The 25,727-nt window shown below is 37.7% G+C and overlaps 1 protein-coding gene across 1 annotated transcript in view; it reads left to right on the top strand.

Annotated features, from left to right (window-relative positions):
* LOC128661431 (probable polyketide synthase 1) overlaps positions 1–25,727 on the top strand; it is a 165,368-nt gene that overhangs the window by 86,775 nt on the left and 52,866 nt on the right. Inside the window, exon 5 of the mRNA XM_053715685.1 lies at positions 13,435–13,638. Coding sequence (XP_053571660.1) covers positions 13,435–13,638 — 204 coding nt within the window. The remainder of the gene's footprint in view (positions 1–13,434; positions 13,639–25,727) is intronic.

Raw genomic sequence — 25,727 nt, 5'->3', positions numbered from 1 at the left:
ACACTCTAACATGTACCCCGAGTCTAAACACCCCTAACCTTACACTTATTAACCCCTATTCTGCCGCCCCCGCTATCGCTGACCCCTGCATATTTTTTTAACCCCTAATCTGCCGCTCCGTAAACCGCCGCAACCTACGTTATCCCTCTGTACCCCTAATCTGCTGCCCCTAACACCGCCGACCCCTATATTATATTTATTAACCCCTAATCTGCCCCCCTCAACGTCGCCGACACCTGCCTACACTTATTAACTCCTAATCTGCCGAGCGGACCTGAGCGCTACTATAATAAAGTTATTAACCCCTAATCCGCCTCACTAACCCTATCATAAATAGTATTAACCCCTAATCTGCCCTCCCTAACATCGCCGACACCTACCTTCAATTATTAACCCCTAATCTGCCGAGCGGACCTAACCGCTACTATAATAAATGTATTAACCCCTAAAGCTAAGTCTAACCCTAACACTAACACCCCCCTAACTTAAATATAATTTTAATCTAACGAAATAAATTAACTCTTATTAATAGAATAGAATGCGAGCTCAATCTGATTGGCTGATTGGATCAGCCAATCGGATTGAACTTGATTCTGATTGGCTGATTCCATCAGCCAATCAGAAAATTCCTACCTTAATTCCGATTGGCTGATAGAATCCTATCAGCCAATCGGAATTCGAGGGACGCCATCTTGGATGACGTCCCTTAAAGGAACCGTCATTCGTCAGGAGACAACGGAAGAAGAGGATGGATCCGCGTCGCCTGCTTCAAGATGGACCCGCTCCGCACCGGATGGAAGAAGATTGAAGATGCCGCTTGGAGAAGATGTTTGCCGGTCCGGATGTCCTCTTCTTGCCGGATAGGAGGAAGACTTTGGAGCCTCTTCTGGACCTCTTCAGCACCGGATGATGGATCGCCAACCCCCGCTTGGGTTGGATGAAGATGTTGGAGCCAGGACGGATCGGTGAACCTGGTATGGTGAAGACAAGGTAGGAAGATCTTCAGGGGCTTAGTGTTAGGTTTATTTAAGGGGGGTTTGGGTTAGATTAGGGGTATGTGGGTGGTGGGTTGTAATGTTGGGGGGGGTATGGTATGTTTTTTTTTACAGGCAAAAGAGCTGAAATCCTTGGGGCATGCCCCGCAAAGGGCCCTGTTCAGGGCTGGTAAGGTAAAAGAGCTTGTAACTTTTTTAATTTAGAATAGGGTAGGGAATTTTTTATTTTGGGGGGCTTTGTTATTTTATTAGTGGGCTTAGAGTAGGTGTAATTAGTTTAAAATTGTTGTAATATTTTTCTTATGTTTGTAAATATTTTATTATTTTTTGTAACTTAGTTCTTTTTTATTTTTTGTACTTTAGATAGTTTATTTAATTGTATTTATTTGTAGCAATTGTGTTTAATTAATTTATTGATAGTGTAGTGTTAGGTTAATTGTAGGTAATTGTAGGTAGTTTATTTAATTAATTTATTGATAGGGTAGTGTTAGGTTTAATTATATCTTAGGTTAGGATTTATTTTACAGGTAAATTTGTTATTATTTTAACTAGGTAGCTATTAAATAGTTCTTAACTATTTAATAGCTATTGTACCTGGTTAAAATAAATACCAAGTTGCCTGTAAAATAAATATTAATCCTAAAATAGCTATAATATAATTATAATTTATATTGTAGCTATATTAGGATTTATTTTACAGGTAAGAATTTAGCTTTAAATAGGAATCATTTATTTAATAAGAGTTAATTTATTTCGTTAGATTAAAATTATATTTAAGTTAGGGGGGTGTTAGTGTTAGGGTTAGACTTAGCTTTAGGGGTTAATCAATTTATTAGAATAGCGGTGAGCTCCGGTCGTCAGATTAGGGGTTAATAATTGAAGTTGGGTGTCGGCGATGTTAGGGAGGGCAGATTAGGGGTTAATACTATTTATGATAGGGTTAGTGAGGCGGGTTAGGGGTTAATAACTTTATTATAGTAGCGCTCAGGTCCGCTCGGCAGATTAGGGGTTAATAAGTGTAGGCAGGTGTCGGCGACGTTGAGGGGGGCAGATTAGGGGTTAATAAATATAATATAGGGGTCGGCGGTGTTAGGGGCAGCAGATTAGGGGTACATATGGATAACGTAGGTGGCGGCGCTTTGCGGTCGGAAGATTAGGGGTTAATTATTTTAAGTAGCTGGCGGCGACGTTGTGGGGGGCAGGTTAGGGGTTAATAAATGTAATACAGGGGTCGGCGGGGTTAGGGGCAGCAGATTAGGGGTACATAAGTATAACGTAGGTGGCGGTCGGCAGATTAGGGGTTAAAAATTTAAATCGAGTGGCGGCGATGTGGGGGGAGCTCGGTTTAGGGGTACATAGGTAGTTTATGGGTGTTAGTGTACTTTAGGGTACAGTAGTTAAGAGCTTTATGAACCGGCGTTAGCCAGAAAGCTCTTAACTCCTGCTATTTTCAGGCGGCTGGAATTTTGTCGTTAGAGCTCTAACGCTCACTTCAGAAACGAGTCTAAATACCGGCGTTAGAAAGATCCCATTGAAAAGATAGGATACGCAAATGGCGTAGGGGGATCTGCGGTATGGAAAAGTCGCGGCTGAAAAGTGAGCGTTAGACCCTTTAATCACTGACTCCAAATACCGGCGGTAGCCTAAAACCAGCGTTAGGAGCCTCTAACGCTGGTTTTGACGGCTACCGCCGAACTCCAAATCTAGGCCAGAGTTTCTTAGTTTTCAACCTTGACTTGTGATTCTCCATTTCTAATTATTCACAAGGTTAAGTCTATACTTTGTACTAAATTTGTTTGTCTTCCTAAGGAAAATATCAATCAAAAGTTGGTTGTTCCTTCATTGTGTTCAGATCCTGCTAACTCTAGGTAATGGATATTACATAATCTTGACATAGTCAAAGGTTTGAAGTTCTATCTCCAAGGTATTAACATATTTTAAAAAAATATCTACTTTGTTTTTTCTCACTACTGAAAAGTGATTCAAGACTTTCTTCAATGCGGGATAGTTGCCTTCTAAGGGCTAGATTACAATAGGAGTGCTAAATTATTGTGCTCCTGCAAATGAGTGCAATAATTAACCAGCCATTGCAAGTAACTGGTTATTGCTACTGCCAACTCAGGTAGCAATTAACGCTTATAAAATTAACCAGAGAACGGATCTCGGGTTAATTTTACAAATCTGCCCCAAATGCACCCAAAATACTGTCTAGTGTAGCCTAGGGAGCTTGTGGGCCTATGTTTCTGGCGAGTCTTCAGACTCGCCAGAAACAGCATTTATGAAGCAGCGGACTAAAGACCACTGCTCCATAACCCTGCCTGCCTGCTCTGAGCAGGCGTACAGAAATCGTCACAATTCAACCCAATCGAGTACAATCGGGTTGATTGACACCTCCCTGCTGGCGGCCCATTGGCCGCGAGTCTACAGGGGGCGGCGTTACACCAGCAGCTCTTGTGAGCTGCTGGTGCAATGTTAAATGCGGAGAGCGTATTGCTCTCCGCATTCAGCGAGTTCTTGCGGACCTGATCCGCACTGTCGAATCAGGTTCGCAAGACCTTTGATAAATAGGCCCCAATATGTCAGCATCTTTATTTTTTAATAAAAGTACTGCACTAGGCAGTATTTTTGGGTTAATGTTGGTGGGAGTGGAAAAAACGGCACTGAAAAGAGCCTTTCTGATGCAGTCAATTGGAACTGTATGTTCACAATAAATATATATGCTTATATACATATATATTTATGTGTTAATTTGTTTATATTTGTATATATTCACATATAAACACATAAATATATATGTATATAATCATATACATATATATATTTATACTTGCTGCCATTGCTGCAAAACTTACCCCCTTTGCTGGCGCAGAAGTTCTGATGTTGTCTATTATGGCATCAGAACTAGGTTCTCATAGGAGCCTATGAAAGTGCGCTCGGAGAGTAGAATGCTGCCTAGCAACGCGAAATCAAGTTCGCGTTTACATTGCGGCTATCTTGTAATACCAGCGCACATTATCATGCAATGGTATTACAAAGTGGTGCACTAATATCGCTTGCATGAAAGAGATATATAGTGCTCTTCTTGTAATCTAGCCCTAAGTGTATTACAGCTCTTTCTACAAGAGCAGTTGCAACATCGTGGGTTTTAAAAAAATTATGCATCTTTGGAGCAGATTTGCAGTCTTCTCTAAATACTTTATTTCATAGTTTATCACTTTGAGTTAATGCTTTTTAACAAGCAACTTTTGGCAGGAAAGTCCTTAAGGCCTCAGTATCGGCTAAATAAGAGCTGCCAGAAAAATTGTCCAACCCTGTCTGTAACATAGACCATTTGCTTGGGTATTGATCCCATATGTTATTAGGAATGTGGACGATCATCATCTTACAAAAGGAAACAAAATTTATGTTTACCGGATAAATTCTTTCCTTTCGGAATTATAATAGTCCACAGGCCTCGCCCAAGAATTTATCAGGTAAGCATTTTTTTTTCCAGCCAAGGAAAATTTATTTACAAATATTTAGGATGTATTTAAGTTTTTTTTTGTTTTTTTGGTTTTTTTTAATTCTTTATTAGAAAAATTGTATAAAATGTACAAAAAGAAAGATAAGAGTGTGAGCAAAACTTCAAACACATAACAAGAAAAAAAAAGTAATTTGGGATATTATTACATCTATAAAAATAGTTAACCATCACTGATTTATGGTACCCCACTGTTCCCCCTTCTTTCGCTTCACTATCTTTCCACTATAATTCAACAATCTTTAATCAAGATGCTAAATATCTTCGTACTATTATCTTATTGATTAAGACAAATATGGAACCTGTCCATTCCCCACTCATCCCCACCCCTCCGAGCATAAAAAAAAGAGAGAAAAAAAAATGGGCAAATTAACCCAATACTTCCTCGCTTCCCACGGACAGTGGGATTATTAGTGATATACTTAACACAGCATCTTCCCCCATATACTTAATAAATCCCAGCCATGTTTTCTTGTAACTCAAAACATTTCCTTTGTTATAAAATTTTGTATCGTAGGCCTCCAGGAACGCCTGTCTGAGTAGCTTTTTTTAACTGTTCCTATGGAGGGGATCTTATCATTTACCCAATTTGCATAGAGTAAGGATCTCGTTAAAATTATGACCCACTGTATAAATTTAGTGTTTACCCCCCCAGTTAACCTCCTTATTTAAGAAGATAGAATTTTCTCCCAATAAGTGAATCTTCTTCTTTGTAACCATAAGAAGGAGATATTCAATTTTACCCCACATCTGTCTAACCTTGGGACATGAAAACAGCATGTGGATTATAGATGGATCTACCTCCCCACATTTTACACATTTATTATCTATTGATTTATTCCATTGTTGTGCCCTTCTTGGGGTAATATAGTCAAAGTGTATTAATCTGAAGTGAGATTCTTTGAAATTGGCTGACTTTGTAATATTCTTAATAATTTCAAAGCTCTTTGGGAATAATCACACTGGTACTAAGGTTATAATTGCCCCACCTATTAGTGTAATCTGCAATAACTCTCTCCGTCTCTGGGGTTTGTAGTATACCATATAGAATAGATAAAAGACCCTTTTAACTCTTGGACAATCTAGGATCGGATGTTTATGAACGATCCTTGATTCTTCGACTAACATTTGCAACATATAATGTTTTGCCTGAAAAAAGTAAAACTTGTATGATGATGGCACATCATATTTAACTGAAACTCCCTGAAATTGTAAGGGTGTGTCGATAAAGGATTGATCAATTGATTTATATATATAATATTTTTAAGCCTCCAATGATGAAATACCTTATAACTTAAGCCTGGAATAAATCTAGGATTTCCCAAAAAGGGCAGATATCTAGTGGTCATATATCCATGACCTACCGATCTCATTGCCGTCCTCCAAGCCCTTATAATATCTTTATAAAGAGGATGTGCCCGAATTCTGAAACCGAGTTCCCTGTCTGAAGCGTGCAAAATAAATGGCAAAGATAATGGCCCACAAACTGCATCCTCTATTTCACGGTTCGAGAAATTATCCGCATGTGTTAACCAATCCAATGGATATCTTATTAAAGCTGCATTGTTATAATTTTTTAAGTTAGGGAGAGCCAGTCCCCCTTTAGAGATTGGAAGATATAATTTTTCTAATCTAATCCTCGGCTTTTTCCCTTTCCACAGAAAGTGCCGGAGTTCTTTCAAAAAATTGCGGATATCTATATCTTTTATCATTATTGGGAGCATTCTAATAAGGTAGAGAATTCTGGGTAGAATAAACATTTTAAATACTGTCACCCTTCCCATTAATGAGAGCGGCATATTAACCCATTGTTTCAATCTTTCAATATTGTGTTGAAGGGCTGGAGTAATATTTAATTCATACCATTTAGCTGGATCTGATGATAGGTAAATTCCCAAATAACTTAATTGCTGTGTTTCTATGAATTGATATAGTTGAGTATCCATTGGTTTCTTTAACCATAAAATTTTGGATTTAGAGTAATTGATTTTGTAACCTGATACCACTCCATAAGAGTCCAGTATATCTATTATACCCTTGATATATATCTGGGGATGAAACAAACATTAAAAGATCATCCGCAAAAAGCTAAATTTTAACCCTTTCTTTACCAATCTCAGCACCTACCAAAAAACTCCTAAGAAGAATGGCCAGTGGCTCCAGTACTAGATCAAAAAGCAATGGGGACATAGGACAGCCCTGCCTTGTGCCCCTCTTCAAGGGGAAGAGGGACGATAAATAGCTTTTGACCAAAACCAAAGCTTCTGAATCAGAGTATACATTCGCTATTAATCCCAAAAACCCACCCTCAAAACCATATCTAGCCAATACTTCCAACATGAATGCCCACTCGACTCTGTCGAAGGCCTTCTCTGCATCCAAAGATAGCAGGAAGGCCTCCGGCAGAGCCGAGTCATTCTCCCCACAACTGTGGCTACTATACTTGCATATTACTTGGAGTATCTTCCTTATATTCATTTCTGGAGTTCTACCCATTACAAACCCCGCCTTATCAATATGGAGTAATCTTGGAAGAATAGTTTTAAGTCAATCCACCATTATTTTCATCAATATCTTGTAATCAAGATTTAAAAGAGATATTGACCTGTAAGAAGATAATTGTGTAACATCTTTCCCCTCCTTAGGGAGGACAATAATATTAGCTGACTTAAATTGTGCAGAGATCTTTTGACTATGAATAAAGAAATGATTATATACTTCCCTCAGAGTTTCTACAATATCCTCTTTAAGGCATAGATAAAACTCTAGTGGCAAGCCATCCGGCCCAGGTGTCTTTCCCTTGCTCATAGCCTTTAGGGTATTTAAAATATCTATCTCAGTGATAGGTGCATTGAGCACTGTTTTATCTTCCTCTGTAATTTTTGGAAGCTTAATGTTTGTTAAAAACTTCTGAATAGTTTCTTTTTTAGGAGATTGAGATAGATATAGATCTGCAAAATATTTCTGAAATAATAATGTAATCTCTTCCACTTTATTTTGAATTTTACCCTCTGAGTTAATTAAACCTATTGTTTTCCTTTTTTTTTGTTCTATTTATCAAATTCGCTAGATATTTACTGCTTTATTCCCAAATCTTTCAAAATATGCTGAACCTTTCAAAAGGGCTTTCCCTGCTATAGAGAGCAAAAACTCATCTCTTTCTTTCCCTGCTTTATAATAAGCTTCTCTATTCTCCTTTGTCGGCGAATTTCTCATTCTTGAGTATGCTGAGGATAGAGCTGCCGAGAGTTTCTCCTGACTGATTTGGGCTTCTTTCTTTGCTTTAATTACGTATGTTGTAATATCTGCTTTCAAAGTAGCTTTTGCTGCTTCCCAGTAAATGTCTACATTCCCTGAATAATTCAGATTGTTGTACTTAAATTCCTGCCATTTACCCTTTAAAAACTGGGCAAACTTAAAGGGACAGTCTACACCAGAATTTTTATTGTTTTAAAAGATAGATAATCCCTTTATTACCCATTCCCCAGTTTTGCATAGCCAACACAGTTGTAATAATATACTTTTAATCTCTGTGATTATCTTGTATCTAAGCCTCTGCAAACTGCCCCTTTATTTTAGTTCTTTTGACAGACTTGCAGTTTTGCCAATCAGTGCCTGCTCCCAGATAACTTCACGTGCATGAGCACAGTGTTATCTATATGAAATACATGAACTAACACCCTCTAGTGGTGAAAAACTGTTAAAATGCATTCTGAAAAGAGGTGGCCTTCAAGGTCTAAGAAATTAGCATATGAACCTCCTAGGTTAAGCTTTCAACTAAGAATACCAAGAGAACAAAGCAAAATTGGTGATAAAAGTAAATTGGAAAATTATTTAAAATTACATGCTCTATCTGAATCATGAAAGTTTATTTTGGCCTAGACTGTCCCTTTAAATGAGTTATTCAAATAACTGGGCATATAAAATGAGTTATAATTTGGCTTATTAGGTTCCTTAATTATCAAAACTATAAGAGCATGATCTGATAATGTAAACTCCAAGATTTTTGTGTCCTCAATTCTATTGATCAATGTTCCGGATGTCAAAAATAAATTTAACCGAGCTAATGTCAAATGTGTTTTTGATAGGCACGTAAATTCTAAATTATTTGGATTGAAAAATCTCCATACATCCCTCAAATTGTATGATTCTAATAGAGTTGAATTTTTTTTTCATATTTTGCATTCCGATTGGGAATTGTTCTCCTCTGATTGCCCCCCAGTTTCCCTCTATCAAGGAGATAGTCTGGTGTAATATTATAGTCTCCCATAATTATTGTCTCATACATTGAAAATGTATCTATAATTTTAAAGATGTTCCCCCATAATTTCCAATCTAATTTATTGGGAACATATATGTTTCCAATAAAATAATCCCTACCCTCTATATTTATATGTATAAACACATATCTCCCTTCCTTAGCAATTATTTTTTTTTCTTAATTATATAATTCAGTTTCTGGTGTAATACAATTGCTACCCCCCGTGCAGATTTCTTATATGATGAGCCAATAACTTCAGCTATCGATCCCACTCTGATTTTTTGATGTTCACACTCAGACAGGTGTGTTTCCTGGAGGCCTATAATATCCACTTTCTTCTTACTCAAGAAATTCACAATGGCTTTGCTTTTTATTGGGGAATTTATCCCCCCTACATTCCAAGATAGTAATTTAACCATTACTTTCCTTCAGAGAGAAAAAAAAAATATGTAAAAAAAAAAGGGGGAGGGGGGGCAGAAAGAGGGGGAAAAGGGGCAAGACCATAAACCTCAAAGCAACTAAGTCCTCTCCTTATTGTTTCCATCTTTATATCATCTTTATGAGTCATTATTCCATATACTTTCATTTTGATACACCTTGAACAGATACCATCTCATCATATTACCCTTTCTATATTCCTAACACCTCACAGTGAATCCCTTCCCTAGAGGGGAAAGGGGAAAAGAAAAAAAGAAAAAAAAAAAAAAGGAAACCTTCATTAAAAATCTAGACACATAAAACCTATACAATTACAAAAGAGCTAACCCAATTATGCAAAAATTCCCTTGCCTTCAGTACTTTACATTAATTTCTCATAATTTCCATTTTTTCAATAAACAAGCTGGTATATTATTCCTGTAAGCTCTCTATAAGTATTTGAGTATGCACAAAGGAGAGAAAAAAAAAAAAAAAAACAACAACCTTCATTGAACATCTAAACACATAAAACCTAGACACATAAAAATCTAGACACATAAAACCTATACAATTACAAAAAAGCTAACGCAATTGTGCAATGATTTCCTTGCCCTCAGTGCTTTACATTCATTTCACATATTTTCCATTTTTTCAATAAACAAGCTGGTATATTATTCCTGTAAACTCTCTATAAATACAAAAGAGCTAACCCAATTGTGCAAAAATTCCCTTGCCTTTAGTGCTTTACCTTTATTTTCATATTTTCAATGAACTAATATATTGTCCTTGTGGACTCTCTGTGAGTATCTAAATATGCAAAAAAATAAAAAAAAATAAACCTTCATTAAATATCTAAACACATAAAACCTATACAATTACAAAAAAGCTAACCCAATTGTGCAAAAAATTCCTTTCCTTCAGTGCTTTACATTCATTTTCATATTTTCAATAAACAAAATAGTGTATTATTCCTGTGAACTCTCTATGAGTATCTAAATATACCAAATGTGCTTTACATTCATTTCTCATATTTTCCATATTTTCAATAAACAAACTAGTATATTGTTCCTGTGAACTCTTCTATAAGTATCTAGGTATCAAAAAAAAAAAAAAGCAAACAATTTTAAATAAACCTTCATTAAATGATTCAACACATAAATCCTATACAGTTAAAGAGAGCTGACCTAATTATGCAAAGATTCCCTTGCCTACAGTGCTTTACATTTTACATTCATATTTTCAATAAACAAACTAATATATTATTCCTGTGGATTCTCTATGAGTATCTAAATATGCAAAAAAAAGAAAAAAGAAAAAAAAAGAAAAAAAGAAACGGGAAATTATCCTTAATCCCCCAGGGAAAAAAAGCATCACTGGAAGGTGATGGGTAGTCCAGCAATAAAAAACTAATTGGGTTTCATATCTCTGTCCAGAAATTTTTGGGCTTGATCTGGGGATTCAAAAACAAAAAAGTCGTTCCCCTCTCTGATTTTCAATTTAGCTGGATACATTAGGGAAAAGTTCTTCCCTCCCTTCACCAACTGTGTACAGATATGCGAGAATGCTTTCCTTTTGCTTGCAGTCTCATTTGAAAAATCCTGGAAGATTAAAACTCTGCCTTCTTTATAAGTGAGCTGATGCAGTTTTCTATAGGCTCTCAAGATAGCCCATTTGCTTTGAAAGGACAGATATTTCACCACCACAGCTCTGGGCCTAGCTGGTCTTGTCTCAGAGGCTTCCAATACTCGTCCCACCCGTTGGGCTCTTTCTACCACAAATCTCACTCCACCTCCTTCTATTTCCAATAGTGAAGGCAGCATTATTTCTGCAAAGTGTATCAAGTTTTCTGGTTTAACCTCTTCAGTTAGCCCAATTATCCTTAAGTTGTTTTGTCTGCTTCTGTCCTCCAATTCTTCAACTTTAGCTTCCAATTTAACATTTTGTTTTATTAATAAATTAAGTTTGGTATCCTGAGTAGTTAAATTATCTTCACAATATGAAATTCTTTGCTCCATTTCTGTGAGCCGCTCATTTTGCCTCTTCATCTCCTCCATAATTGAAGCCAATTTTATATTTATTTCTTCCATTTTAGGAAAAATTAATGCAGAAACTTGATTAGCAATAATATTGGCCTCACTTTCTTCTTCCAGTATTGATGAGCCAGAAATATTAATATTTTTAGTAGATTTTCTATCCCCTGTTTTTTGTTTTGGTGACATTTTCTGAGATTTCAGGTATTTATCCATCCAAAGCCTTTCCTTTATCTTTACACATATATCAGCTTGTCAGCTTGTTAGCTCTTTAAAGCAAATAGGGGAGATTCATGCTCTCAAGGCCTGTAATATGTTACTTCCAGAACTTTAAGTGGAGTGAGGAAGGGGCTTATATTCATACCATCGATCATAAACCTTTATACTTAAAGGGTGAAGAGTTGTAGAACAGCTTTATAGTCAGCCTGGTTTAACAAAAGTTCACTTTCTCTTTAGCCAGTAAAAAGATTGCAGACCCAGCCCCCTTTGATTTTGTAGCAGCCACTCACACACCATTTTTGTTAGTTAAACATATAGTTACACTCTGAATGTTCATACAGGTGGGCCCAAAACTAATCTCCTCTCCCTTCTTCCTTATTGTCTGAGGAGTTTAAGGATTTTTTCTGCAGCAGGGGAGGGGAAGTAGATGTGTGCTTAAGCTTGTAACTGCAGCTACACTTCTCTGGAATTGCTTAGTGCCCAGATCTTCTGGCTTAAATATCACAGGCTTAAGTATTCACCTTATTGCCCATAGAGTATTCACATGCCACACTATCACACCTCAAACAGTGCACAATTGTAAACACTCAGTTCAAAGTTTTTAGATGCTGCTGTATTTTAAATGTTCATCTTTTTTTTCCCCCTTCAAAACCAGGTATTGCTACAATCGCTTTACAATGCACAGTCTGATATTAAGAAAGAGTTATGGAGGAGAGCAGTACCTTATTTCCTCTGTTGTTGAATTCTTCCTTATGTTAACCCCCTGTATCTTAGGGCCTGCGTGCTTAAACTTAGGGGGAGGGTCTCACCTGTTGTTAATGGTGGTTGAATTTCTAAAGCAGACTTACTACCGTGGGCCTATGCCATTCCTCCTGGCCGTGGCTTGTTCCCGGATCATCCAGTTCGTCCTATTTACCGTCACTCTGCCGACCTGCAGACCCACTATGCCTCAGTGGGTTTGTTGGAATGCAGCGTTGCTGCTAGACAGAGCTAGCTTCTTTAGCTCCTGGTAGGTGCTCAGTTCTCAGCACCTTCCCTCTCTGCCTCACATTGCAGCCGCACAGCTCCTCAGCAACTTCCTGTGTGACGTAAGGCGACACCACTATGCCACTCCTCCCCCCTCAGCACCACCGAAAGCTTAGGCCTCACTGTCGTATTTTAGTTAAATAACTAATGTTGCCCTTGACAACATTGATGGCCACATGCTTTATTTAAAACCTAAGAGAATCAACATTCAAATGCTAATATTACAAAATATAGCAAATATAAAAAAATGTTTGAATTAAATATGGTCAGCATTACATGAATATGAGAGCATATTTTTGGTGTTAAGACAGCTATTTTTTTTATTTTTTTTGGACATATAAGTTTGTTTACGGTCTTGGTACTATTGAATCTAACTTAAAGGGACATGAAACACAACATTTTTATTTCATGATTTAGATAGATCATACAATTTTAAACAGCTTTCCAATTTACCTCTAGTATCCAATTTGCTTTCTAGCATACCTAAGGTAGGCTCAGGAGCTGGGAACTAGCTGCTGATTGGTGGCAGCACCTATATACCTATTATCATTGGCTCACCTTTTGTGTTTAGCTAACTCCCAGTAGTGCATTGATACTCCTTCAAAAAAGGATACTAAGACAAGGAAGCAAAATTGATAATAGAAGTAAATTGGAAAGTTGTTTAAAATTGGATGCTCTTTCTGAATCATGAAATACATATTTTGGGTTTCATGCCCCTTTAAGTATAAAAGCTTAATATTAAACTTATGTTACCCATGTAAATAGTCTTGTAGTGTGACTTTCAATTAGAAATTTGTCTTTAAAATCAGTTTAAATATTGTTATTGTATCAGCTATTCTTTTGCTATATATTCTTCCCTCATTCAAATGTCATAGCAACTCTAATAATTTCCTACATATAGACTGTAACAGAAGACAATGACCCCATCAGCACCAATTACATATTGTTTAATCTTTTATTTTCTAGGTATCATGAATCGAGATGCAGACTCAATTTTTAATAATTATGCAGAGAGTATAAATCATTTCAATGGCACTGGAACAGCAGCAAGCATAGCAGCAAACAGAATATCATATTGCTTCAATCTAACTGGACCATCTCTTGTGATTGACACAGCTTGCTCATCCTCCCTTGTCGCATTACATTATGCCTGTCAAGCCATTAAACAAGGTACAAAAGTAGATAAAGTTATAGCAAAATTACAAGCAGAAATGAAAAGTTAAAGGGACATGAAACCCAAAATGTATCTATCATGATTCAGACAGAGCATACAATTCTCTTAGGCCTAGATTTAGAGTTTGCCGGTAGCCGTGAAAACCAGCGTTAGAGGCTCCTAACGCTGGTTTTAGGCTACCGCCGGTATTTGGAGTCAGTCAGGAAAGGGTCTAACGCTCACTTTTCAGCCGCGACTTTTCCATACCGCAGATCCCCTTACGTCAATTGCGTATCCTATCTTTTAAATGGGATCTTTCTAATTCCGGTATTTAGAGTCGTGACTGAAAAGAGAGTTAGAAATCTATTTTTTTCTGCCGACCGCCACCTACGTTATCCTTATATACCCCTAATCTGCTGCCCCTAACACCGCCGACCCCTGTATTATATTTATTAACCCCTAACCTGCCCCCCACAACGTCGCCGCCAGCTACCTACAATAATTAACCCCTAATCTGCCGACCGCAAAGCGCCGCTACTTACGTTATCCTTAAGTACCCCTAATCTGCTGCCCCTAACACCGCCGACCCCTATATTATATTTATTAACCCCAAATCTGCCCCCCACAACGTCGCCTCCACCTGCCTACACTTATTAACCCCTAATCTGCTGAGCGGACCGCACCGCTATTATAATAAAGTTATTAACCCCTAATCCGCCTCACTAACCCTATAATAAATAGTATTAACCCCTAATCTGCCCTCCCTAACATCGCCGACACCTAACTTCAAACATTAACCCCTAATCTGCCGACTGGAGCTCACCGCTATTCTAATAAATGTATTAACCCCTAAAGCTAAGTCTAACCCTAACACTAACACACATGCATTACAAATATTTGATCTTGACCAATCAGATCTTGATTTGTGGCAATTTAAGATAGAGACTAAGATACGGCTCTTAGACTTCCGGTTCTGGGTAACAACACCGGAAAGAATTTGGCCAAACAATGTTCCCCATTTGTGGAACAACTAGCACACACCTGACACCGACAGTATAGGTGGCAGGATTATATCTATCGAAACCGGTTGGGCGGTCTGTATTAAGAGGGCAGACACAGAAACCAAAATAAGCATATAGATGGGACCGGAAACGCTCTCATCCGACACTTCCGGTAGCAGCTGGTCACACCGGAAGTCATATTTGTTTGGGCATTTCCGGTCCATAGCGATTGCGGTACCCAGCAAGATAGTGGGTAAGAATAAAGTGAGAGCTCCCACATGAGAGTATTAGAGTTGATAGCAGACATTGGGAAATGGCCAGGACATATGAGAAAAATAAAATAAAATAAAAATAAAAAAGAACTTAACAATGAACGGATTGAAATGTCCGGAGAAACATGTGATAACTTCCAGTATATCACTTCCGGTTCCGGTAACTTCCGGTATATCACTTCCGGTTCCGGTTGAACGTTTTTTGGCGCTAAATTTTGGCGCCACAAACATAGAGATGATTGGTCAATTAAGGGTTTATAAGCTTGAGCTCACCAACACCATCTATTAGTCTTGAGAAAGGCCTCCTTGGCAGGCCGAAACGCGTTGACAATATAGATGGTGAGTTATATTCCTATTATTTCTAAGAATACCTAAACAGTATCACACTATGTTAGTATTTGTTTTTTTGTAGGTCTTGAGGAATTTCCGGAACAACATTATTTCTATTTCCATTTTTTAGTTTTATATTTGTGCATTTTTGACCTGTGACTCATCACTTTTTATACGATTACACTTTCACATTACATTTCCACTTTCACATTTTTTCATACAATTTTTTAAAAAGAAATTTTATATATATTTTATATTTTTCACAATTGGATCTTCAATGCATTTATAGGATTTCAACTTATACACATCTCTAGGACTACAACTCAGGAGTCTCAAAGGATTATTTCATCATATGGACTGAACTTTAGGGACATATATACTTCAGAAGTCTTTTAGTCTACATCGTTTGATTTGTGCACACATTTATTGCTCACAATAATTTTGAGTTGTACAGTAATAGTTTTTTAGGTTTTTGAGGTTTCACCTTTATTTATACCCTTTTTTACACACCTACACCTTTGTACACACATTATTTTTGGATCACATTTGTATATTATCTGTGGTGTATATCTTAAAGTGTTCACCGACAAGCTATTGTAAATCTTATTTTGAACTGTTTTTCTATTTCTTCCATTTTTTATTTATCACCAAACTCACTTTTTACACAACACTTCTACCACACTTGTTATGTTAAAAGTGTTAAAAGTGACATTCTTGTACCTATGTTAAGATAGCATTCTTGCACTTATATCACTGTGCAAGAGACGCCAGTAAAACAACTTACCATATCATAAACAGACAACCATTTATATTTATCTTCTAGATTGCTTTAGGCCATATCTTCTTAGAATTGGGGCCACATGGATCCATGTACCTAACTGTTGTTTTTAATTTGTGAGATTGTATTTAATAATTTTAATTATATTTCTTACTGTTTTAACTATATAACATCTGTTTTTATTGTATAAACTTGTATACGGTTTTTCCGTACTAATTGTAATAAATATTTTGTGTGATATATACTACAACCTACCTACAGATTTATTTCTATGATACATACGCATAGAGACGATTCTAACACTAAGCAAAAGCTATACGAACCTAAGATCTAGCATTACATTTATCAGACCCTGCCTCTTTTGGCGCTCCTCTCTATCCATTCTATATATCCTATTAACCTAGTGGGTGATTTTTGGGGGACCCACAACAGACAGGAGCAAGAGGTCACCAAACGCAGCGCTGTAAGATATCAATATTTCAATTCTCTATCCTATCCCCCAAATTTTATAGCAGCCGCAACCAGATACTCACATCCATTACTCTAGGTAACATAAGAAAATGGACTTCACAAAGTCATTGAGGAGAGAGATTACTTTGGAAATCAATGACACATCAGACCCCACCCAGCAGGGCACATCAGGAACAATAGACTATACAAATATATTCAAGAATCTAGAGAGGCTACTCATCCAAGAAGTAATACAAGGCTGAAGTCACCTTTCTTAAAAAATGTCTAGAGCTAAATATTGTCCCGAAAGGGCTAATAATAAAAAAAGAGTGTGCATTCCAATCGGATAACTTAGATTTCACCAAACAATGGTCAGACATCCTCCTAAAAGCATCTAGATCCCTCATGGAGGCTATCATCGAGCATAGAGAAACTATCCTGAAACAAGTAGACACAGAAATCAAGGTCAATGAGGATGAACTAATTGGTCCAGAAGGTCACATTACAGAAACCAAAGAGATCATCGAAAGAAAGGAGAACCTAGACAAGAAGATCTCCAAGGTGAGAGAAGACATCATCAACAAAAAAAGCAGGAAGTTGAACAGGGAACTCAACCTTATCAAGAATAGAGACAATGATGAGAACAACACCACTGACGAAGCCAGACCTATGGAGGACTCAGACGGTAGAACAACTACTGAGGAAGAAGGTTGGACAACAGTGAACTATAAAAAGAACCGACCAACCCAGAATCCTCAAGAAAGAAGAAGGGGTCGATTCAACGAATACGAACCACACACCCCGAGGGAATGGAACAATGGATACGGACACAGACAGCAAACCCATCACCAGGGGTGGAACACGGAAAGAATCAACCCAGAGTATCATAATAGAGGTCAGTGGGCACCACACCACTACCCGAGAAGAACGTACCACAATAGAGACAATAGAAGTGAAAACTTCCACTACGATAGGGGGATGAACTACAACCCACACAGACAATACCAATACCAAGACAACTATAATTCTCAAAGATGGAATATGAATGAAAGATTCACATATGGTAACAACCAATATCCACGATGGAGAAACAATGAAAGACAAGATTTTAGGAATAACTATGCTCAACACAATGATAGGAGGGAACACCATTTTGGATATGAGGAAGAGACCCATACTCCGAGGAGATTCAACAAAGGATGGAATCAGCAGAACCAGGAATATCACTCTTACAACCCCTACGACAAAAGAAGGGAACATCAGGGACATAAGAACACACCGACTATGAATAAAATAAGACCCACTGTCAGGGTACAAAACCAAGTGAGCATTCAACTAGACCCAAGACCACCAAACACAAGACTGGCCAATAAAACTTCGAATGGAAACATGAATGACAACCAGAAAGCCTCTAATTCTGGACAACGTTTTTTAGAGGATCATCAACTAACCACCAAGGAACTAGAGAGAACTTCCATGAAAAGAAAGAATTCGAATACAGAAGAATTCCAGCACCCGATGGAAAAAAGAAAAACCATAGGGGAAAGAGAGGAGGAAGGAGAATAAATAGCAAACAAACACAGAAAGGGGAAACACAAGAGAAAGGAGCTACCTATAAAGGAATCTACAACCTCAGCAGCACCATACTAACAGACAAAGAGAACTCGATCCTCAATTATGGCCTTTCCTTTGCCCCCTCCAAGGGGCTCAACAAATTCGACACGTTCGTCAACATTAAACAATTTGTCAGGAAACTAACCCTGAAACGCCATTTTATGAAATCACCTATAGAATCCGACATGAGAAGTCAGAACATCAGACAGAGTACGCAACAAAATACGGATCCTTATCAACATTCTGATTTGAAACCCAGCTCATCATTCTACCCTATAGCAAGTAAGGGTAACGCTATAGAAACCTTCGAGATGATGGTAAGCAACGACTTGAGAAACATCAATCCGAAACAACTAACAAGACACAAGCACAACTTATCGAAGATCCAGATGAAGACTATCAGAGAACTAGAGAACAACAGAGACATAGTAATACAACCTGCAGATAAGGGAGGAGGCATTGTGGTTTTAAACAAAGAAGACTACAGCATGGAGTGCAAGAGAATACTATCCGACAAGGAAACTTACGAAATTCTGAGAAGTAACCCAGTAGGAGCATACAAGAGAGAATTGGATGGTATCCTAGGAGAGGCCCATGACAACGAGATTCTCAACCATAAAGAATACAGATACATGAGCATAGAACACCCGATCACTCCAGTCTTCTATTACCTTCCTAAAATACATAAAACACTCCACAATCCTCCAGGAAGACCCATTATTTCCGGCATAGGGTCATTATCCAGCAATCTGTCAGAATACCTGGACAGAAACCTGCAGAAATATGTAACAAAGCTACCATCTTATGTGAGAGACTCAACCCAAATCTTAAACATCCTGGACAACACAGACTGGAAGGAAGGCTACCTACTTGTCACATGCGATGTGACCTCCCTATATACCAGCATACCGCATGAGGGAGGTCTGGAAGCGGTTGAGTACTTCCTAAGGAAAGATCAGACATTGCCAGATACTCAGAAAGAATTCATACTGGAAGGAATCAGTTACATCTTGACACATAATTACTTTCATCACGATGGGAAATATTACAGGCAACTATGCGGAACAGCTATGGGGACTAGGTTCGCGCCGAGCTATGCCAACCTCTACATGGGCAGATGGGAGCACATCTTCTGGGATTCCTGCCCAGCCGGCGCGGACCTAGTGTCCTACCATAGGTATATAGATGACATCCTCATAATATGGAGCGGTTCCAAAGAGGACTTGGAACACACCTTGAGAGTCATGAACAAAAATACCAACAATCTCAAATTCACCTATGAGATCAGCAATACTGAGATCACATTTCTGGATTTAAAAATAATGATCACCGATGGAAAAATCAAGACCTCCACATATTTCAAACCAGTAGATTGTAACAACTACATCCACAACGAAAGCTGCCATCACTCAAGATGGAAAGAAAACATCCCGAAGGGACAATTAATCAGATTGAAAAAAAACTGCTCAGACCAAGATCTATGGGAAACCCAGGCAGAGGTACTTAAGACACGTTTCCTGGAAAGAGGTTATGACGAAGCGAGACTACAGAAGGACATATAGGAGGTCAGAAGCAGGGATCGCAAAGAGCTTCTGAAATATAAGGACAAGAGAGTGAAAATAGACGATAACACCGACCACATAGATGTTGCCTTCATCACTCAATACAGTGAGAATAGACGGTTAATAGAGAGAATTGTAAGAAGACATTGGAACCTTCTGAGGAATGACGATATTATAGGGGAAACCCTCATTGAGAAACCGAGATTCATTTACAGAAAATCGGACAACCTAAAGAACATATTATCCCCCAGTATCCCACGTCTGAGAGAGACAAGAGTGAAAGACACATCAGGAAAACACATTAAAGGATTTTATCCGTGCCCTAGCTGCAAAGCGTGCAAGAGGGGGCTAAAGACAAAGAAATTCACCTCCTATAATTCCAACACCGAATACGAAATAAAGAGTCTGATAAGGTGCAGCAATAAGGGGACGATCTACATAATCCAATGCAACTGTGGACTCCAATACGTCGGGCAGACCTCAAGGTGCCTAAAGGACAGGATACGGGAACACTTACTACAAATTGAGCATGGTAACACCGACACGGCACTATACAGACATTTTGCCAATAAACACAGAGGAAATATAAAAGACCTCAGCTATTTTGGGATCCAAACGATAAAACCAAATTGGAGAGGAGGGAACTATGAGAAGAAGCTCCTGATTGCAGAGTCGAGATGGATCTTCGACCTCGACTGCCTTTATCCAAAAGGTCTAAACAACAAGGAAGACTTATCCCATCTCCTCAGTCTAAAGTGAACATACAACCATACGAACATCAAAAGGACGAATGCACACCGCTCTAGACATCTTCGGAACATATTGAAGATTAAATAGAACCAAAGGCTCTTCGGAACATATTGAAGATTAAATAGAACCAAAGGCTCCCCCTCAAAATGGAAAAACCAAATCTAGCACACAATAATATGCCTTGTCTTATCTCTGAACTTTGACTATCTTTATGCTTCATCTGCTACAATAATGTATAGAAATCTGACCTATTGTCACATTAAGATGCCCTCTAGCTGACAGGTCTCCTCTTGCTCCTATGCCCACGCTTCCAAGTATCATAGTAATATCCCTCAGCAAATAGAAGATGACACTCCATTGAGGGGGATTCTCCACTATCCTCTATCTCTACTCATTCTCATTTTTTAACATACTCCTCTTGGGCACCTAAAACAAAAGAGACATGATGTAACCCATCCTCTATCTCTAACCCAACCCATCCTCTATCTCTACTCGTTCTCATTTTTTAACATACTCCTCTTGGGCACCTAGAACAAAAGAGACATGATGTAACCCATCACACAGCAACTGAGACTTAACATAACTCTACTTCATCTCTCAGATTCCAACTCTATTCCACCTCTATCTCGCTCCAACATATAGAACACATACAACCTAAGGGAGGCATTCAACACACATTCAACAATGAGTATTTCACTTAAACAAATAAAATATAGCAATTTGTGGAAAGTTGCTTTCCGATTTAAAATAATCATACTTTTTATATATTTGTATACAAAATTCTTGTGTATATATTGTAAATATCTAGAATGACATATGCGACTAATGGTATACAAAACAGATTTTCAGTTTTGGATGTGACATACTAACAACAGACCTATGGGATAAGGTCTCCGATATATAGGGAATTGTCTTTTAAATTAGAGAACATGTGGCTGTGTGTGGCCCCATATATGAGACTACACACATGCATTACAAATATTTGATCTTGACCAATCAGATCTTGATTTGTGGCAATTTAAGATAGAGACTAAGATACGGCTCTTAGACTTCCGGTTCTGGGTAACAACACCGGAAAGAATTTGGCCAAACAATGTTCCCCATTTGTGGAACAACTAGCACACACCTGACACCGACAGTATAGGTGGCAGGATTATATCTATCGAAACCGGTTGGGCGGTCTGTATTAAGAGGGCAGACACAGAAACCAAAATAAGCATATAGATGGGACCGGAAACGCTCTCATCCGACACTTCCGGTAGCAGCTGGTCACACCGGAAGTCATATTTGTTTGGGCATTTCCGGTCCATAGCGATTGCGGTACCCAGCAAGATAGTGGGTAAGAATAAAGTGAGAGCTCCCACATGAGAGTATTAGAGTTGATAGCAGACATTGGGAAATGGCCAGGACATATGAGAAAAATAAAATAAAATAAAAATAAAAAAGAACTTAACAATGAACGGATTGAAATGTCCGGAGAAACATGTGATAACTTCCAGTATATCACTTCCGGTTCCGGTAACTTCCGGTATATCACTTCCGGTTCCGGTTGAACGTTTTTTGGCGCTAAATTTTGGCGCCACAAACATAGAGATGATTGGTCAATTAAGGGTTTATAAGCTTGAGCTCACCAACACCATCTATTAGTCTTGAGAAAGGCCTCCTTGGCAGGCAGAAACGCGTTGACAATATAGATGGTGAGTTATATTCCTATTATTTCTAAGAATACCTAAACAGTATCACACTATGTTAGTATTTGTTTTTTTGTAGGTCTTGAGGAATTTCCGGAACAACATTATTTCTATTTCCATTTTTTAGTTTTATATTTGTGCATTTTTGACCTGTGACTCATCACTTTTTATACGATTACACTTTCACATTACATTTCCACTTTCACATTTTTTCATACAATTTTTTTAAAAAAATTTTTATATATATTTTATATTTTTCACAATTGGATCTTCAATGCATTTATAGGATTTCAACTTATACACATCTCTAGGACTACAACTCAGGAGTCTCAAAGGATTATTTCATCATATGGACTGAACTTTAGGGACATATATACTTCAGAAGTCTTTTAGTCTACATCGTTTGATTTGTGCACACATTTATTGCTCACAATAATTTTGAGTTGTACAGTAATAGTTTTTTAGGTTTTTGAGGTTTCACCTTTATTTATACCCTTTTTTACACACCTACACCTTTGTACACACATTATTTTTGGATCACATTTGTATATTATCTGTGGTGTATATCTTAAAGTGTTCACCGACAAGCTATTGTAAATCTTATTTTGAACTGTTTTTCTATTTCTTCCATTTTTTATTTATCACCAAACTCACTTTTTACACAACACTTCTACCACACTTGTTATGTTAAAAGTGTTAAAAGTGACATTCTTGTACCTATGTTAAGATAGCATTCTTGCACTTATATCACTGTGCAAGAGACGCCAGTAAAACAACTTACCATATCATAAACAGACAACCATTTATATTTATCTTCTAGATTGCTTTAGGCCATATCTTCTTAGAATTGGGGCCACATGGATCCATGTACCTAACTGTTGTTTTTAATTTGTGAGATTGTATTTAATAATTTTAATTATATTTCTTACTGTTTTAACTATATAACATCTGTTTTTATTGTATAAACTTGTATACGGTTTTTCCGTACTAATTGTAATAAATATTTTGTGTGATATATACTACAACCTACCTACAGATTTATTTCTATGATACATACGCATAGAGACGATTCTAACACTAAGCAAAAGCTATACGAACCTAAGATCTAGCATTACATTTATCAGACCCTGCCTCTTTTGGCGCTCCTCTCTATCCATTCTATATATCCTAACACTAACACCCCCCTAAATTAAATATAATTTAAATCTAACGAAATTAATTAACTCTTATTAAATAAATTATTCCTATTTAAAGCTAAATACTTACCTGTAAAATAAATCCTAATATAGCTACAATATAAATTATAATTATATTATAGCTATTTTAGGATTAATATTTATTTTACAGGCAACTTTGTATTTATTTTAGCCAGGTACAATAGCTATTAAATAGTTAAGAACTATTTAATAGCTAAAATAGTTAAAATAATTACAAAATTACCTGTAAAATAAATCCTAACCTAAGTTACAATTAAACCTAACACTACACTATCAATAAATAAATTAAATAAAATACCTACAATTATCTACAATTAAACCTAACACTACACTATCAATAAATTAATTAAATACAATGGCCTAGATTTGGAGTTTGGCGTTAGCCGTGAAAACCAGCGTTAGAGGCTCCTAACGCTGGTTTTAGGCTACCGCCGGTATTTGGAGTCACTCAAAATAGGGTCTAACGCTCACTTTTCATCCGCGACTTTTCCATACCGCAGATCCCCTTACGTAAATTGCATATCCTATCTTTTCAATGGGATCTTTCTAACTCCGGTATTTAGAGTCGTTTCTGAAGTGAGCGTTAGACATCTAACGACAAAACTCCAGCCGCAGGACAAAAGTCAGTAGTTAAGAGCTTTCTGGGCTAACGCCGGTTTATAAAGCTCTTAACTACTGTATTCTAAAGTACACTAACACCCATAAACTACCTATGTACCCCTAAACCGAAGCCCCCCCACATCGCCGACACTCGAATAAATTTTTTTAACCCCTATTCTGCCGACCGCCACCTACGTTATCCTTATGTACCCCTAATCTGCTGCCCCTAACACCGCCGACCCCTGTATTATATTTATTAACCCCTAATCTGCCCCCCTCAACGTCGCCTCCACCTGCCTACAATAATTAACCCCTAATCTGCCGACCGCAAAGCGCCGCCACCTACGTTATCCTTATGTACCCCTAATCTGCTGCCCCTAACACCGCCGACCCCTATATTATATTTATTAACCCCTAATCTGCCCCCCTCAACGTTGCCTCCACCTGCCTACACTTATTAACCCCTAATCTGCCGACCGGACCTGAGCGCTACTATAATAAAGTTATTAACCCCTAATCCGCCTCACTAACCCTATAATAAATAGTATTAACCCCTAATCTGCCCTCCCTAACATCGCCGACACCTAACTTCAATTATTAACCCCTAATCTGCCGACTGGAGCTCACCGCTACTCTAATAAATGTATTAACCCCTAAAGCTAAGTCTAACCCTAACCCTAACACCCCCCTAAGTTAAATATAATTTACATCTAACGAAATTAATTATCTCTTATTAAATAAATTATTCCTATTTAAAGCTAAATACTTACCTGTAAAATAAATCCTAATATAGCTACAATATAAATTATAATTATATTGTAGCTATTTTAGGATTAATATTTATTTGATAGGCAACTTTGTAATTATTTTAACCAGGTACAATAGCTATTAAATAGTTAAGAACTATTTAATAGCTACCTAGATAAAATAATTACAAAATTACCTGTAAAATAAATCCTAACCTAAGTTACAATTAAACCTAACACTACACTAGCAATAAATAAATTAAATAAAATACCTACAATTACCTACAATTAAACCTAACACTACACTATCAATACATAAATTAAATACAATTCCTACAATTTTAAACTATTTACACCTACTCTAAGCCCCCTAATAAAACAACAAAGACCCCCAAAATAAAAAATGCCCTACCCTATTCTAAATTACTAAAGTTCAAAGCTCTTTTATCTTTCATTCTATTGGCTGATCGGAACAGCCAATAGAATGCGAGCTCAATCTGATTGGCTGATCGGATCAGCCAATCGGATTGAACTTGATTCTGATTGGCTGATTCCATCAGCCAATCAGAATTTTCCTACCTTAATTCCGATTGGCTGATAGAATCCTATCAGCCAATCGGAATTCGAGGGACGCCATCTTGGATGACGTCCCTTAAAGGAGCCTTCATTCGTCGGTAGTCCGTCGGGCCAGCAGGATGTTCCGCGTCGGAGGTCTGCAAGATGGATCCGGAAGAAAGAAGATTGAAGATGCCGTTGATAGAAGACTTCAGCCGGATCAAGGACCTCTTCAGCTCCCGCTTGGATGAAGACTTCAGCCGGATCATGGACATCTTCAGCCCCCCGCTTGGGCTTGGATCAAGACATCGGAGGAGCTCTTCTGGATCGATCGGTGAACCTGGTATGGTGAAGATAAGGTAGGAAGATCTTTAGGGGCTTAGTGTTAGGTTTATTTAAGGGGGGTTTGGGTTAGATTAGGGGTATGTGGGTGGTGGGTTGTAATGTTGGGGGGGGTATTGTATGTGTTTTTTTTACAGGCAAAAGAGCTGAATTCTTTGGGGCATGCCCAGCAAAGGGCCCTGTTCAGGGCTGGTAAGG

This window comes from Bombina bombina, chromosome 5 (assembly GCF_027579735.1).
Source record: "Bombina bombina isolate aBomBom1 chromosome 5, aBomBom1.pri, whole genome shotgun sequence".
In the NCBI taxonomy this organism is placed as follows: Eukaryota; Metazoa; Chordata; class Amphibia; order Anura; family Bombinatoridae; genus Bombina; species Bombina bombina.
The sequence above is the reverse complement of the archived record's forward strand: the minus strand, read 5'-3'. Positions and strand labels throughout refer to the sequence as shown.